We start from the raw sequence: 15,735 nt of genomic DNA on the forward strand, positions 1-15,735 counted from the left end.
TAGAATTTAGTGATTTATCGGTGGCATATAACAGCCAGTGCTCATTACATCAATAGCCCTCCTTAGTGCACATCATCCAATTACCAATTCCCCCACTCACCTCCCGACCAGCAACCCTCAGATTTTCTCTAAAGTTAAGAGGGTCTTATGGTTTGTCTCCCTCACTGCTTTTTCCTATTTTATTTTTCCTTCAAAGGAAATATCTTGATATGCTTTATAGCACTGGGAACCTGGAAATTTCACCGAGTTTCAATCCCATGAATTTTAATTGTATTTATTTTCCATCCTCTGACAAAGATATATATTACAAATAAATCTAGAGCAGTTAAGTCTCAGTCATTAGCTCCACACAGCATAATGTCATCAATATAATGGACCTGGATGGATATTCTGTAGAATGAAAGACAATAGAGCTCCCTATGAATAAAGTATGACATAGTGACGGAGAGTTGACACATCCTGATGTAGGCAGTGAAGGCTTACTGCTGGTCTTATAAGCTGAAATCAAACTGCCTCTGGTGGTCCTTACCCACAGGGAGATAAGAAGCACTACCCAAATATCAGGCTGCATAGCGGGTACCAGAGAATCTGTTAATTTGTTCAATCAAGGAAACCACAGCTGCTGCAGCTGTTGTAAATTACTGAGTCTGCACCTGGTTAAGTTTATCAGTATCCACTGTCATTCTCCAAGATCCACCTATCTCCTGGGCCCGCCAAGTAAGTGAGTTAAATGTGTATGTTGTGGGAATCACTACCTCTTCTTTCAAGTCCTTGATGGTGGCACTAATCTCTATGATTCTGCCAGGGATGTGGTATTGCTTTAGTTTACACTTTTCCTAAGTAGAGTCCATTTTAGAGGTTTCCCCTTGGCTTTTCACCATAATAGCCCACTCTCGACATGTCAGGGAATCAGTGTGGGGATTCTGTCACTTGCAAAGTATGTCTATTCAAATTATATATTCTGGAACTCGGGAAGTAAGCATAGGATGAGTTCAGTGACCTACTGGACCCACTACAAAGTACGCCTGAGCTAAAACTCCAGTGATATCCTGTCCTTTGCAAGCTCCTGCTCTGCTGGTGGATCACACTGTTGTTTTGGGTTTCCAGGAATCAATTTCAAGTCAAATACCATGTCCAACAGTTCCAAAAAGTTCTGCTTATTTTCTTTTGTACAATGCACAGATTGAGTAATAAAAGGCCCTAGGCCTTGTTTGGGGAAGGCTGGGGGAAAGATTATTATAAGACATTTTTAGCAATGTCCCAGGGTCCTTCCTCAAAGGGACAAAATCTCCCCTTTCATCAAGGAATTTTGAGTCTATAAGTTTGAGAAGTTCTTTGTAGATCTTGGATACCAGTCTTTTATCTGTAGTGTCATTTGCTAATATATTCTCCCATTCTGTGGGCTGCTTCTTAGTTTTTTTGACTGTTTCCTTGGCTGTGCAGTTTATTTCTTGAACTCTTCTAACTCTCTCTGTTAGTTTCGATTCCCAAGATGTAGACTCTGAGATGGGGATTTTCCTGAAAGTGATTTATAAGGTCAAGGGTTGAGGGAAGCTACCTATAGTACAGGAAGAAGGTTGTGGTCTCAGCTGGGGCTTAGCATCAGCCTGGAGCCATGTGAACTCTTGGGTATACATTGTAATATAGGACTGGATCCACCTTGAAACCGTGGGACCAGCCTGTCACTCACTGGTTCCTGCTGGGTCCTGGGATGATGAGTATAGCCTATGATTTTGTTCTGGAGCAATTGTACAGAGAAGATGGGGTATTGGGCTCTGAGTTGTTAATAGCCCAGACACACATCAGCTGGGGCGTTGGAGGATTGAAGGAAGTAGATCTGGACACAGCAGTGTCAACCACATTCTGTGTCCTCACTGGATGTTGATTTCTGGAGTAATTGCTGGAAAAAGAACTTCCAGTATACCCCAGAGAAATTACAATTCAGGCTTCCATCTTTCTACATTTTAAGTGTAAGCCATTACTGTTGACTCTTGACCACTAATATCCTGTATTCCTCTCTTATTCCTACTCTTTCCTTTCTCCTCATTCTTGCTTTTATTTCTTTTCCCTTCCTATTCTCATCAAAACTCCTTCTTCCTTTTTCATACAATGTCCATAATGTCAGACCCTTACCTGTTTCTACTCTTAGAGGGAACTTATGAGCTGTCTACCCCTGACTAGTTTCACCACTTACACAGCTGATTTCTTTTCTTTTTTTTTTTTTAAGATTTTATTTATTTATTTGACAGAGAGAGACAGCAAGAGAGGGAACACAAGCAGAGGGAGTGGGAGAGGGAGAAGCAGGCTTCCTGCTGAGCCGGGAGCCTGAGGCAGGGCTCAATCCCAGGACCCTAGGATCATGACCTGAGCTGAAGGCAGACACTTAAAGACTGAGCCACCCAGGCGGCCCACACAGCTGATTTCTTGATCTCACCAGACCTTTTAAGAGAGACTATATGTTCCTTTTCCAATCTATAAATAACAACGAAAGGGAAAAATTAGCCACTCACTTTCTGTTCCCACTGGCTAAAGTTCACTCCACAGTGGACCTTTTGCATGGATATGTCGCCATGTCACTGGACCCTTCCTGAAGTTGTAGGAAAACACAGAGTCCAAATTAGCACAGGGGTATTCAAAGCAGAAAGCAAGCTTGATGGGAAAGCCGCTGGGTGTATTAGGTTCCAGTCATGTCACACAGTCTCTACTACCTCAGCAGCCACAGGGAATATCTGTGGGTAGGATTTCAGAAGTGCCCACATGAATGTGAGCCAAAGTCCTGCCAAATCAGGCCCACAAGTGACCTAAAGATGGAGAATAGTTTCCGTAACTCTCTTCTTTTATGGTCTGTTAGTATCATGATGAAGTGCAGGCCATTGCTGAGGCATCTCTGGCAGAAGCACGAGAAGGAAGGAATCTGGGTGACAGCTAAAAATCTGGATGCCATGCTTGATGTGCCTCACCCTCAGCTGTTAGCTCTAGTTGCTTGACTTGTCAGGTGATGTTCACCTTCACAGCAAAGGGCTTTCATTCTTTCTGCTTTGTCTTTGTCAGTGGGATATACTCCACATACTATATAATTCACATAATTAAAGTATAAAATTTAATGGTTTTTATATAGAAGGCTGTGAAGCAATCAACACTATCTAATTTTACAGTATCTTTAAAACTCTAAAAGGAAACTCGATACACGTTTTAGTCACTTATCATTCCTCTCCATCACCATCACCATCACCAGCAGTCCTAGGCAAATACTAATCTACTTCAATTTCCTTTTTTTTTTTTTTTTGAAGAGAGAGAGAGCTCGCATTGGGAGCCATCTGGGAGGGGCAGAGCACAGGGAGAAGGAGAAATTCTTAAGCTGACTCCATGCTGAGTACAGAACACAATGGGGCTTAATCCCATATCATGAGATCGTGACCGGAGCTGAAATCAAGAGTAAAAGGCTGAACAGACTGAGTTACCAAGGGGTCCCATAAACTACTTTTCTTCACTATAGATTAGCTTTTCTAGACATTTCACATAAAAGGAATTGTACAGTATGCTTTCTTTTTGACCTGTTTCTTTCATTTAGCATAATGTTCTTAGTATAAGTTATTCTATTTCTTTTCTATATTCTTCTGAGCTCATTGAATAAATAGAGTTTGTCTAATATTAAATTTTTGTCTTCTTCTTAATATCTTTTTCAGTAACAGACTCTATTTCTTAGAGTAGTTTCAGGTTCACAGGAAATTGAGCAGAAGCTATAGAGATCCTTCATCTCCTCTGATTACAAAATAAGCAGAGGGACTGAATAGACATTTTCCAAAGACATACAAATGGCCAACAGGTACATCAAAAGGTACTCAACAGCACTCATCATCAGGAAAATACAAATCAAAATCATAATGAGATATCACTTCACTTCTGTTTGACTGTTATCGATTAGACAAGAGATAAGAAATGTTGGCGAGAATGTGGAATAAAGGGATGGGTGTGTAAATTGGTACCATCATTACAAAAAAGATTATAGGGGTTCCTCAAAAAGTTAAAAGTAGAACTACCATCTATCCTACTTTTGGGTATATATCCAAGGATCTGAAATCATGATTGTGAAGGGCTATCTCTAACGCTATTCTCGTTGCATCATTATTCACAGTAGCCAAGGTGTGGATACAACCTCATCCCTGACTGATGAATCAATATAGGAAATGTGAGACATATACTGTTCAGACTTTAAAAAGAGGAAAATTCTGCCATTTGCAATAACATGGATGGAGTTGGAAGACTTGGTGTTAAGTGAAACAAGTGGGACAGAGAATGAGAAATATTGCACAATCTCACTTATATGTGGAAATGATATAGTTCAATTCACAGAAGCAGAGAGTAAAATGATGGTTATCAGGGACCAGGGGTTGGGGGAAATGGAGAGACGTTGGCCCAAGGGTGCAGGGTTTTAGTTATAAAGAATGAATAAGTTCTAGAGATCTAATGTATAGCAGGGTCCCTATAGTTAACAACAACATAATGTATACTCAAAATTGTAAAAAGGATTGATGTTAAATCAAATCTCCTTACACACACATACACACACATACATACACCCACTCTGGTAACTATAAAGAGAAGATAGATGTGCTAATTAGTTACATTGTGGTGATCTTTACACATTGTATGCATATAAAAATCAAGTTGTACAACTGAAATATGTATATAAATTTTGTACGTTAACATGTCAATGTTGGGACACTAGTGCAGTCACTAAGTTCATAACATTCCCAAAAGCAAAAAGTAGTGAAAACACTGAAAGCACGATATTTATGTATTTATTTTAAAATAATCTTTCACAGGAGGAAACTATTGGTATTGAAAAGGTTTTCCAGGTAAATAATGTGGAACAACATTAAAAATGAAATGGAATCTTGTCACAGTTACTAAGGATATGGTACACTTGAATACACTGATGTAAATGAGATTTATTTATTTATTTATGTATTTATTTATTTTTAAAAGTTTCTGTTTAAATATCAGTTGCTAACATACAGTACAATAGGTGTTACAGGTGTACAATTTATTGATTCAACACTTACATGCCACACACAGTGCTCATCACAAGTGTAGTCCTATGTGCCCATTACGTACCTAACCTGTCCTCCTACCCACCTACCCTCTGGTAACCATCAGGTTGTTCTCGATAGGGAAAAATCTGTTTCTTGGTTTGCCCCCCTCTCTCTGTTTTTTCCTATACTCGTTTGTTTTGTTTCTTAATTTTCATGTGAGTGAAATCATATGATATTTGTCTTTGTCTGACTGACTTATTTCGCTTAGCATTATACTCTCTATCTCCAACCTTGTCATTGCAAGTGGCAAGATCTCATTTCCCATTCTTGTCAATGACTGAGTGATATAGCATTATATATAAACTTTGGGGCGCACATATCCCTTTGAGTTAGTTTTTTGTACTCTCTGAAATGAATGAATTTTAAAGTATCATGTATAACTCGTGGCATGCATCTGTTCAAAGTGTGGCTGCTAATTTGCTCTGCTCACTGTAAACATCAAAACTCTATTGGCAATTCTAACTTCACAAGAAAGGACCAACAGTGAAGATAAATGGCTTCTTGCTGCAAAAGTAAGTTCTCTCTAACCCCATTCACTACATACAAACATACTGAGTATTTCAGAATGCCTCTCATGCTTTCTTTTATTCCAGTGATACAACCCAATTTCAGATGAAATTATATTCACTTTTTCCTTTAAGGTTGGTTCTACCTTTCCACACTTCAATCTCAGAAAATGCGTTATATCAATGGTGTATTGTAAATTTTTCTTTATTCTTGACAGCATAAATTATTTTACTTCCTTCACTCTTAGGTGTGTAGAAGTCTCTTCCTATAGCCCCTTCTTAACAATCATAAAAATTAGCTGAATATCGTGAGGCCTTAGTAACACTACATTTAGAAAATTCCATAAATAATGCCTCAGTTATCTTAAGAATCAAAGGAAACATTAGAACAATTATTTAAGAAAAAAATTACAAATATATATTTTGGCCTTCGGTTCACTAGCATGGAACTTTTTAAAGATAAACTAATGATATAATGAAAAGAATTTCTTGATGCACAAAGTTAGTTCCTTTGTTGTAAATGTGCTCAAGAGAAAGCAGGATACCTTATTTAAAATGTGCTGTAGAGAGAATTAAAAGTCATAGAGAATAGGCTATTCTTTCTTTTTGGATGCTCACTAAGCAGTTGTGATTGTATAAACATCTTTCTCTTTATCAAACCAGAGTGTAGACTGAGATGTGTGGATTATTTCATAATCCTCAATGTTAGAATTGAGCTCTCAGGAAAAGTAAGAACCAGGCTGGCATTATGAGAAAAGCTACTAGTTTCAGGACAGAAGTGCAGAAAAAGTAAGGAAATCAGCTGCATTATATTAGAGTGTATGCAACAAGTCAGGATATACACTGTCACATTTGATATCTTTACAGATTAAGTAATGAGCCAAAGCCCTCGTTTTATCTTTTGCTTTCTGAGGTAATTTTGCTACACCATAGCTTTCTCATGGCGTTTTTCACTTCTGCATTCCTCAGTGTGTAGATGAGTGGGTTGAGAAAAGGGGTCCCAATAGTATAAAACACCGCCACCATCTTGTCCATGGGGAAAGTGGTTGGGGGGCGTGTATATATGAATATGCATGGACCAAAGAATAAGATTACTACGATGATGTGAGAAGTGCAAGTAGAAAGAGCTTTTTTCCTCCCTTCCCCACTGTGGTTTCGCAGGGAATGCAAGATGACAATATATGAGATCATCAGAATCACAAAACTGCTTGAGCAAATGGCCCCACTGTTAGTCACCAAGAGTAGGTTGATCACGTATGTGTCCATGCAAGCAAGTTTCAGCAAGGGCTGCAAATCACAGCAGTAATGATCAATCAGATTGGGTCCACAGAAAGGCAATCTCAAAGCCAGGATAATCTGGGCTATAGAATGGATAAAAGACCCTATCCATGCAAGAATAATCAGGATGGTGCAGACCTGCCTTCTCATGATGGTTGGGTAATGTAAGGGCTTACAGATGGCCACATAGCGATCCACAGCCATGAGGATGAGCACAAAGATCTGCATGCAGCCAAAGAAATGTAGGGCAAAGACTTGAGTCATGCACTCATTGTAAGGTATGATTTTTTTTGCAGAGAGTGCATCCACAATTAGTCTGGGGGCTGTGGACGTTGAAAAGCAGGAATCAGAAAGGGACAAATAAAATAGGAAAAAGTACATGGGGCTCCCTAGTGAGCGGCTGGACTTGATGGTCACAATAATAAGCAAATTCCCTACCACAGTTCCCACATAAAAAATTAAGAAGATTACAAATACCATTTTCTGTCTCATAGGATCTTGGGTCAATCCTAACAATATGAACTCAGTTACGCTGTTATTTTGCTGCATTTTTTCAGGCAAAGTGGAGAAAGTGCAGGTTAGAAATAATTAATCAGTGGAAAAAAAATATTACGAAATGAATACTCCATTTGGAGTCAAATCCACGATTGATCATTGACGTGTCAATTACCATTGTATAATTCCTTACCTTTCGTGTTGTTTTCTTTTGAGTAATGTGGAAGTCATAATATTTCTTTACAATCTATTCACCTGATTGCTTATGGAAACAGTGAAATATATCAATAATAAAAGAGTACCTGATTCTTCAGGCATAATAAACATTCATTTAGGGGATTCCTCAGGGATGGTATCCTTTTGAAGTGAATGTCTTTCTCTAGTTTGGGGTAGAATGTTGCCAAATGAGGAAAACTCATGCATGAATTACATGATGCACATTCACACTTTGAACCTGGTAGTTCAGGTATGGAGTATCTTCTAGTAAATATTCTGAACATTCAAGGAGTGATGTAGAAACTTCTGATAGTGTTTTCCATGATTGGAAACCTAAAAGAGAGAGAGAGAACAAGAGAGAAAGAAACTATATTTTAGTGTGAACGTTCAGTCCTTTGGTCCAGTCCATTGTGGAATTTATTTTAATCTGTTAGCTTGACAGTTTATTTCCTGTTACTTTAACCCACAATAATTTCTAGTTTTTAGAGTTTTAAATTCAGCTTCTATAAAAAAAAATCTCACTCTTTTTTATATTATACTATGTTGTCCAAAGTTAAATTCTTCACTTTTTTCATATTTTAATAGGTCTTACCACATATTTTCTTAAGACACAAGGAGCGACTGAGTCTAAAATAAAGGATAAATAGAGAACATTGTTATTAATCAAATTTTTTTTTCAAATTTCATGTTATTTTAGGTAACAGGGATTTAGAAAATGAGCTAAGGAAGCTCCAAGTCATAGCTGAAGCTTTTCAGTAGCATTCTTTGAATTTGTATTCTTGAGTGCCCCATACCCCGGCTTCAATTAGAGAAGATAGAAACAAGAAGAAAACTAATATTTATTTATTCATACTAAACAGTGGAACAAACCTTTCCCTTCCTATTTACATACATTTTCCAAATTGTAGCACAGTTAAATCCATAAATGCCAAGGCATTTATTTACATCATGTTATTACAAAGAGAAGCATAATTTTCTAAAATATAAATGGATTTCAGAGATCAATTTTAAAAACATAATGAATAGGGTGCCTGGGTGTCTCAGTCAGTTAAGGGTCCCACTCTTGATTTCCACTCAGGTCATGATCTCAGTGAATTGTAATTGAGTCCACAGCTGGGCTCCATGCTTGACATGGAACCACCTTAAGATTCTCTCTCTCCCTCTCCCTCTGACTCTTTCCCTGCTTGGAATCTCTTTCTCTAAACAAATAGACAAAATCTTAAAAACAAACAAACGAAAGACAGTACAAATGAAAATGGGACAAAAAAAATCTGACTTCAAAAGAATCTTTCTTATTAAACATAATTTGAAAAGATTATCAATTTCATTCATAGAAAAATACCTTCAGTTATGAAGTATCAGATTAATAAATTTAATTTTTGATATATGTATCTTAACAAACACAGATGAAAATGATTTAGGAAACAATTGATCCAACACATTTTAAGAGGAGTTTAAGGGGGTGCAATCTCTCAGGGAATGATTTTCAGCATTGATGGTACTTCAATGGCACATAGACTCAGGTCTAGTGATTCCATTTGCTGCAAGTAATCTCACTCACAGGCACAAGGACAATCACGGCAGTCTTTTCCATATTGGCTAAAGGTAAGAAACAACTTCAGTGCCCATCAGAAAAGAAGCTAAATGAATCAGGGATGGTATTTTATGCAATCATCAGTAAAAAGGAAGTGGATATATATGCAATGGTTTCTAAAATATGTTGAAAAGTGATAGAGTTCAGAACCGTATGCTGAGGATGGGAGAATGGTAATATTTTCATTAACTGGAGAATAATCTATATCACACACACACAAGGACTCATATCTATTAGTTGCATTTAAGAGACTACAGAGATAGCAGAATATTTGTGTCCTCAGGGTGGGGAAATTGCATTCTTGGAGTCAAAGTTAGGCGGATGACTTACCTTTTAAAACATTCCCTTTGGTAGTTGCAAATATGTCATAATGATGCTGCATTAAAAATAAAGCTTTTAAAACCTTCTCTTACTAGATGGTTTGTTAATAGCATTGGCATATTCCTGGATGATAACAATTGTCTTCTGACATAGGCTACAGAAACAACAAGATTCCCAGGGCCAGAGTAAAATTTAAATGTCTGAGTAAGAGGGTGAGTTACTTATAGAGGCAGCTCTGGACTCAAGGCCCATTACCACATCATGCCCCAACCACACTGCCGTTCACTACAATCCCCTTGCATTCTTAGGAGTTCACCAAATATGCTCTTTGTCCAACTCTTCAGCAAACAGGAATGAAAGCCTCTCTGTGATTTCTAACAGCTATGTATTATAAAAAGATATCTGTCTATATATCTATTCGTCCATCTACCTATCAGTCTATGCTGTATCTATCTTTCATCTATCAATCATCCATCATTATCTATCTATCCATCCAGACCTATTGGTCTATCTATGTCATAGAGATATAGACTGAGACATTTGTATAGTTCACATAATAATAGATATGAGAGGCTTACATTCAAAGGAAGCAACATAAAAAAGGCAATTTTTATCTGTTTACTGCTAAATTTAACATCTAGAAAAAAGTACATATTTATTAATAAGTATTCATAAAGTGAATGAAAGAATTAACAGAATTCCCTATTGATACAATCCAATAGTTTTCAGTCCCATTCAATACTCAGTTACCACTGAAAAGGGAAGCCTACTGCAGCCAAAGTAAAATCATCATCTCCATGGAGCATATCCTGGGACACTGAAATAGATATGATTTCTATTTGCTTACCTGTCCACCAGGAACTGCTGTGCATTTCTATTATTCTGTCTTCTCAGGTTCGATTGTAAACTATGTTTAGAAAATTCCCTAAACTTTCTATCCTTCCACAAATGCCTTTTCTGTGTTAGATGCACACTGTGGCATTGATCAGATTAATTTTCTGTGAATAATATATACAGGTATGTTAATCCCTAAGACAAAGCTTAGCAACTTTGATAAGAGTTTATGCAAAGGTTAGGATGTTCAGTTGTCCTCTCTTCTTCTCAAGGTAATTTGGCCACTCTTTTCTTAAATGAGAATACAAAGAAAAAATGTTTCTAAAATTCTGTGTGATCTCTTTTGATGTCACTGAGGCTCAGGTTCTCGCCTGCAGGCCAGAAGACAAAGCTGGTCTTGGATTCATCCTACACTTTCTGAAATCAACTCTCACATGGCCTGTTGACTGGGAAATGCTTCTCTTTTGCCTTTCCTGCAGGAATATTTAAACATGAATGATGCAAAGTATAGGAGTCTGGGGAAGGTCATTCCCTGAAGTTAATTAAGAAGCCTTTAATTTCCCTTTTAATCAAGAAGCCTGAGCTAGAAGTAATAAAGAATTTAATCCGCAACATGTATTAATAGGTTATGGGGGAAGGGTGATCTCTTCTTGCAATTAAAGATGTTTATTTGGGCCATAAAGGATGTCTTTTGGCTAGAGAAAAAACAAAAAACAGTGATTATCTAGTTATCTATTGGCCAGGACATGGTTCTTGATATCATTACCTAAGAAAATGAATAAGAACTTCTTAAATAGACGGCTGATTCTAGGTCTGGGGCAGGGAATATACAAGATGAACTACAGCATCTTGTAGTGATAGAAGGTAGGGGAATGCCCCCCCCCCCACAAACACTCACACTGTGATAAGAATATACCAAAGGGACACAAGAGCCAATGGAAAGAGGCCCTGGTGACAAAAGCTGGAAAGAAATTGGGGAACAAATAAATGACACTGAATTGAAATAGAACTCTTAGTTTAAATAATTCACAAGTTCATAATATTAAACATTTAAATAAGTAAATAATCAACAGGGAAAATAGACAAATCTCCCATAAGAGAAGAATCCCTAATGATATGGTAGGTACTCTGCTCTCAAATGGTTATAGGATAACTCTCAATCTCTTATTTGTGGGCTGTACACAAGTGAGTTCCTTCCAAAAGGTTCACTGTGGAGTGGGATGCGGGGAAGTAAACTTACAGAGGAGAAATGTGGGAAACACTACCTCAACCAGGTGATCAAGGTTGACATCAATGGTGATGACTCACACTGAAATCGTGCACCCACTGGCATGACGTGATGCAAATGGCACTTTGCCTCTGTGACCTTTCTCCCAATAAACCATAACCCCCATCTAATCTTGAGTAAAATATCAAACAAACCCCAAATGAAGGTTTTTATATAAAATGTCTGACTAGTTCTCCTCAAAACTGTCAAGTTCATCAAACGCAAGAAAAGTTGAGCAGAATTATTGTAATGGGCACTGAGCAAGCTATAGAATTGTTGAATCATTATTTTACACACCTGAAAGTAATAACATGCCTTATGTTAATCATACTTGTAATAAATAAATAAATAAATAAATAAATAAATAAATAAATAAGAGAATATCCAGAGAAACTCACTGTCTGGAGGTGCTAAGGAAGCTGTGACAACTGAGTTTAATGTATTTTGTTGGATGAGATTCCGGAGAAGAAAAATGGCATTAGTGAAAGTAATCTGAATAAAGTAGGGTTGTTGGTTAACAGTAATATGTTCACATGAAGTGAATTACGTGTGACTAATGTACTATTCTATGTGAGATGGAAACAGAGGAAACTGAGCACAGAGTGTATGGGAACTCTCTCTCTTTCCCACACTTTCCCTGTAAATATAAACCTGTTATAAAATATAAAGTTTATTAAACATAAATGGCTTATTTCATTTAATATGTCATCATAGTGTATCTGTGTTGTAGCATGGCTCAGAAATTCCTTCCTTTTCTGGGCTGAATAATATTCCATCATATGTGTACCACATTTTGTTTGTTCATATGTTGATGGACACTCGGGTTGCTTATACATTTTGGCTATCATGACTAATGCTGATATGGACATGAGTCTATACATATCTCTTCCAGTCTTCACTTCCAATGCTTTTGCTAAATACCTGGAAGTGGAAATTCGTGATCATGTGGTCATTGTATTGTTAACTTTCTGGAGAATGTCATACTGTCTTTCATAGTTGCTGCTCCCTTTTTATATTCTTATGAACAGTTTGCACATGTGTGTTTAGTGATATTGGGTATTTTTTCATGTGCTTATTGCCCATTTGTGTATATTTTTTTGATAAATGTTTATTCAAGAGTTTTGTGGATATTGAGTTGTATGAATTCCATGAACTGCCTTTTCACTCTGTTGATTATGGCCTTTGATGCATCGAAGTATTTGACTTTGAGGTAGTTCAATTTATTTATTTATTCCTTCTGTTACCTGTGTTTTTGGTGCCATATTCAAGAAATTATTTCCTAAGGTTATGTCCTGAAGCTTTTGTTTTCATTTATTTTCTCTTCTAAATATTTTACAGTTTTAGCTCTCATACCTAGGTCTTTGATCCATTTCATTTTGTATTGGTTTAAGTTAGTGGTATACCTTCATTCATTTGCACATTAATATCTAGTATTTCCAAACTGTTGAAAAAAATAACCTTTTCCAGTCGGATGATCTTGGTATCCTTGTAGAATGTCATGTGACTATATATGTGTTGTTGCATTTCTGGAATCTCCAATCTATTCCATTTTTCTGTGTACCTGTCTTAATACCATTATCACACTGTTTACACTACTATAGCATTATGATAAGTTTAAAATTCAGATGTGAGGCCTACAACTTTTTCTTTTCAAGAATTTTTTTTTTTTTGACTAAAGATCCCTTGAGATTCCATATGAATCTGTCAGCTGATTTTTCTATATCTGCAAAAATTTTCATTGGAGCTTTGATAGGGGTTGTATTAAATGACTATAAGCTGGATAACTGAACATAACAAAAAGTTTTTAAATGTGTATTTTTTCAGATATTATTGAATTCTAAACAATATTGTGTCTCCTGATCCAAGAAATGTGTTATCTTTCAGAGTACACACACATACAGAAACACACAAAAAGATTTATTATAAAGATAATAAATGTTGTTGTTGATACAAAATCAGGAGAGTGCAAATCTATACACTCTATGTCCCTTTTGATACTAAACACCAGAAACTGTTATAAACCGTTAAGAGTTGGTGTCCCAGTTGAGGTCCATAGGCAGGAGGCTGTAGATCAGGAAGAGTTAATGTGCAGAGTGCAAGGCATCAGACGGGATGGTTCAGTTTGAAGGCTTTCAGGCAGGGGATTTCCCTCTTATTCAGGGGAACTTAGTCTTTTGTAATTTTCAGGTCTTCATTTGGTTGGATGAGGACACTATTTTAGTGAGAGCAATCTACTTAATTCAGTCTACCAATTCAAAAGTTCATACCATCCAGAAAAATGTCATAGTCATAACCAAAAACAACAGTCAAACCAGTAACTGAGCACCCTGTGGTCTAGGCAAGTTAACACATAAAATAACCCGTAGAAGTGCATTGATTATCCACATAGCACCTAGAACTTTCTTGCTAACACAGATCAAGTAAGACTTGAATAGGCATCCTCTCTATTTCATTAGGGCTCTGTTGGGACTCATGTCTATTTATAGGTCTAGGAGAAAGGTGGGCAATGGGGGTGGGTCCTGAGGAGGACCTTCTTCCAGGGCAACTGCCTCTGGGGTGCCCATTACAGTTTCCTTAGGCAGTGCAAAGTTAAGCTTTCAGACTAAGAGGAAAAGCCACTTCAACTGCCAAAGAAGACTCATCTTTCTTCCACCATCCTCCCAGTAATTCCAGGAAGAATCTGCTTTTTATCCATGACATTTTTCTTAAATCTTCATCCCATGTCAAGTTCTTCTGTTTACACTTTTAAATATTTCTTGAACTCTTCTAGCTCTCTCTGTTAGTTTGGATTCCCAAGATGTAGACTCTGAGATGCGGATTTTCCTGAAAGTGGCTTATAAGGTCAAGGGTTGAGGGAAGCTGACTACAGTACAGGAAGAAGGTTGTGGTCCCAGCTGGGGCTTAGCATCAGCCTGGAGCCATGTGAGCTCTTAGGTATACATTGTAACATAGGACTGGATCCACCTTGAAACTGTGGGACTAGCCTGTCATTCACTGGTTCCTGCTGGATCCTGGAATTATGGGTATAGCCTATGATTTTGTTCTGGAGCAAATGTACAGAGAAGATGGGGCACTGAGCTCTGAGCTGTTAATAGTGGAGACACACATCAGCTGAGTCATTGCAGGATTGAAGGGAAGTGGATCTGGACATAGCAGTGTCAACCACATTCTGTATCCTCACTGTCACCACCAGTCTTCAGGCCTCCATCCTTTCGCACCCAAGCCATTACAGTAACATCCTGCTGTCACTCTTGTTCCCTTTCATCCAGTTCCCACATTGAAAACCCATACAGTTATCAAGTTAAACTCAATCAAACTGCATCACTCACTTGTTCAAATGGCCTTCCAATGTTTGCTGCATGGTATTTAGCAGTAAGCTTTAACAGGAGTATAAGACTCTTCATCTTCTCTGCTCCTGTCTCTCCAGATTCATATCCTGCTATTTACCCTTTATAAGCTCATTGTGTAGCACATTGCCTGGCACACAGTGAAAGTTCAATAAATAATTGTTGAATGAATAGATGAATTAACAACCACAACCACACTTAATTCATGTGTTTTCTTGCATCCTCATTTTCACTCCATAGCCTTTGTTATATATTCTCTCTTGTTCAAATGTTCCTACTCCAACTGATGTGAACATATTCAGTCTGCTGACTCAATTTCAAGTTTCAGGTTCCATTTTTTATGTCCTTTAATCTTGGAACCTTTCCTAAACTCCCAGGTCTTTGTTGTGTGTCTACAGAAACAGGGACTTTATAAGCAATACAATGGCACTAATGTCATATCTGTCAATAGTTACTGTGAATGTTAATGGGTTGAATGTTCCCATGGAAAGACACAGGGTTTCAGATTGTATAAAAAAGCAGGACCCATCCATATGCTGCCTACCATAGACTCATTGTAAGCTAATGACATCTCCAGATTGAAAGTGAGGGGATGGAGAACCATTTCCCCACTAATGAACCTCAAAAGAAAGGTGGGGTAGGAATCCCTACATTAGACAAATTCAATTTTAAGCCAAGGACCTTAAAAGTGATGTAGAGGGACACTATATCATATTTAAGAACTGTATCCAACAAGAAGATCTAGCAATTATAAATAACTATGCCCCCAACATGGAAGCAG

The 15,735-nt window shown here is 37.5% G+C and overlaps 1 protein-coding gene across 1 annotated transcript; it reads right to left on the minus strand.

Moving 5' to 3' along the window:
- Positions 1–6,496: 6,496 nt before the first annotated feature.
- On the minus strand, positions 6,497–7,429 carry LOC113246443 (olfactory receptor 4C11). The gene has a single exon (XM_026487052.3). It carries the CDS (start codon positions 7,427–7,429, stop codon positions 6,497–6,499), a length of 933 nt encoding a protein of 310 aa, XP_026342837.3.
- Between the last annotated feature and the right edge of the window lie 8,306 nt (positions 7,430–15,735).

Source organism: Ursus arctos, unplaced genomic scaffold, assembly GCF_023065955.2.
Source record: "Ursus arctos isolate Adak ecotype North America unplaced genomic scaffold, UrsArc2.0 scaffold_23, whole genome shotgun sequence".
Lineage (NCBI taxonomy): Eukaryota > Metazoa > Chordata > Mammalia > Carnivora > Ursidae > Ursus > Ursus arctos.

What these genes read in the sequence shown, in the direction of transcription:
- LOC113246443 (XM_026487052.3), bottom strand. Translation starts at nt 7,429, where the DNA reads ATGCAGCAAAATAACAGCGTAACTGAGTTCATATTGTTAGGATTGACC.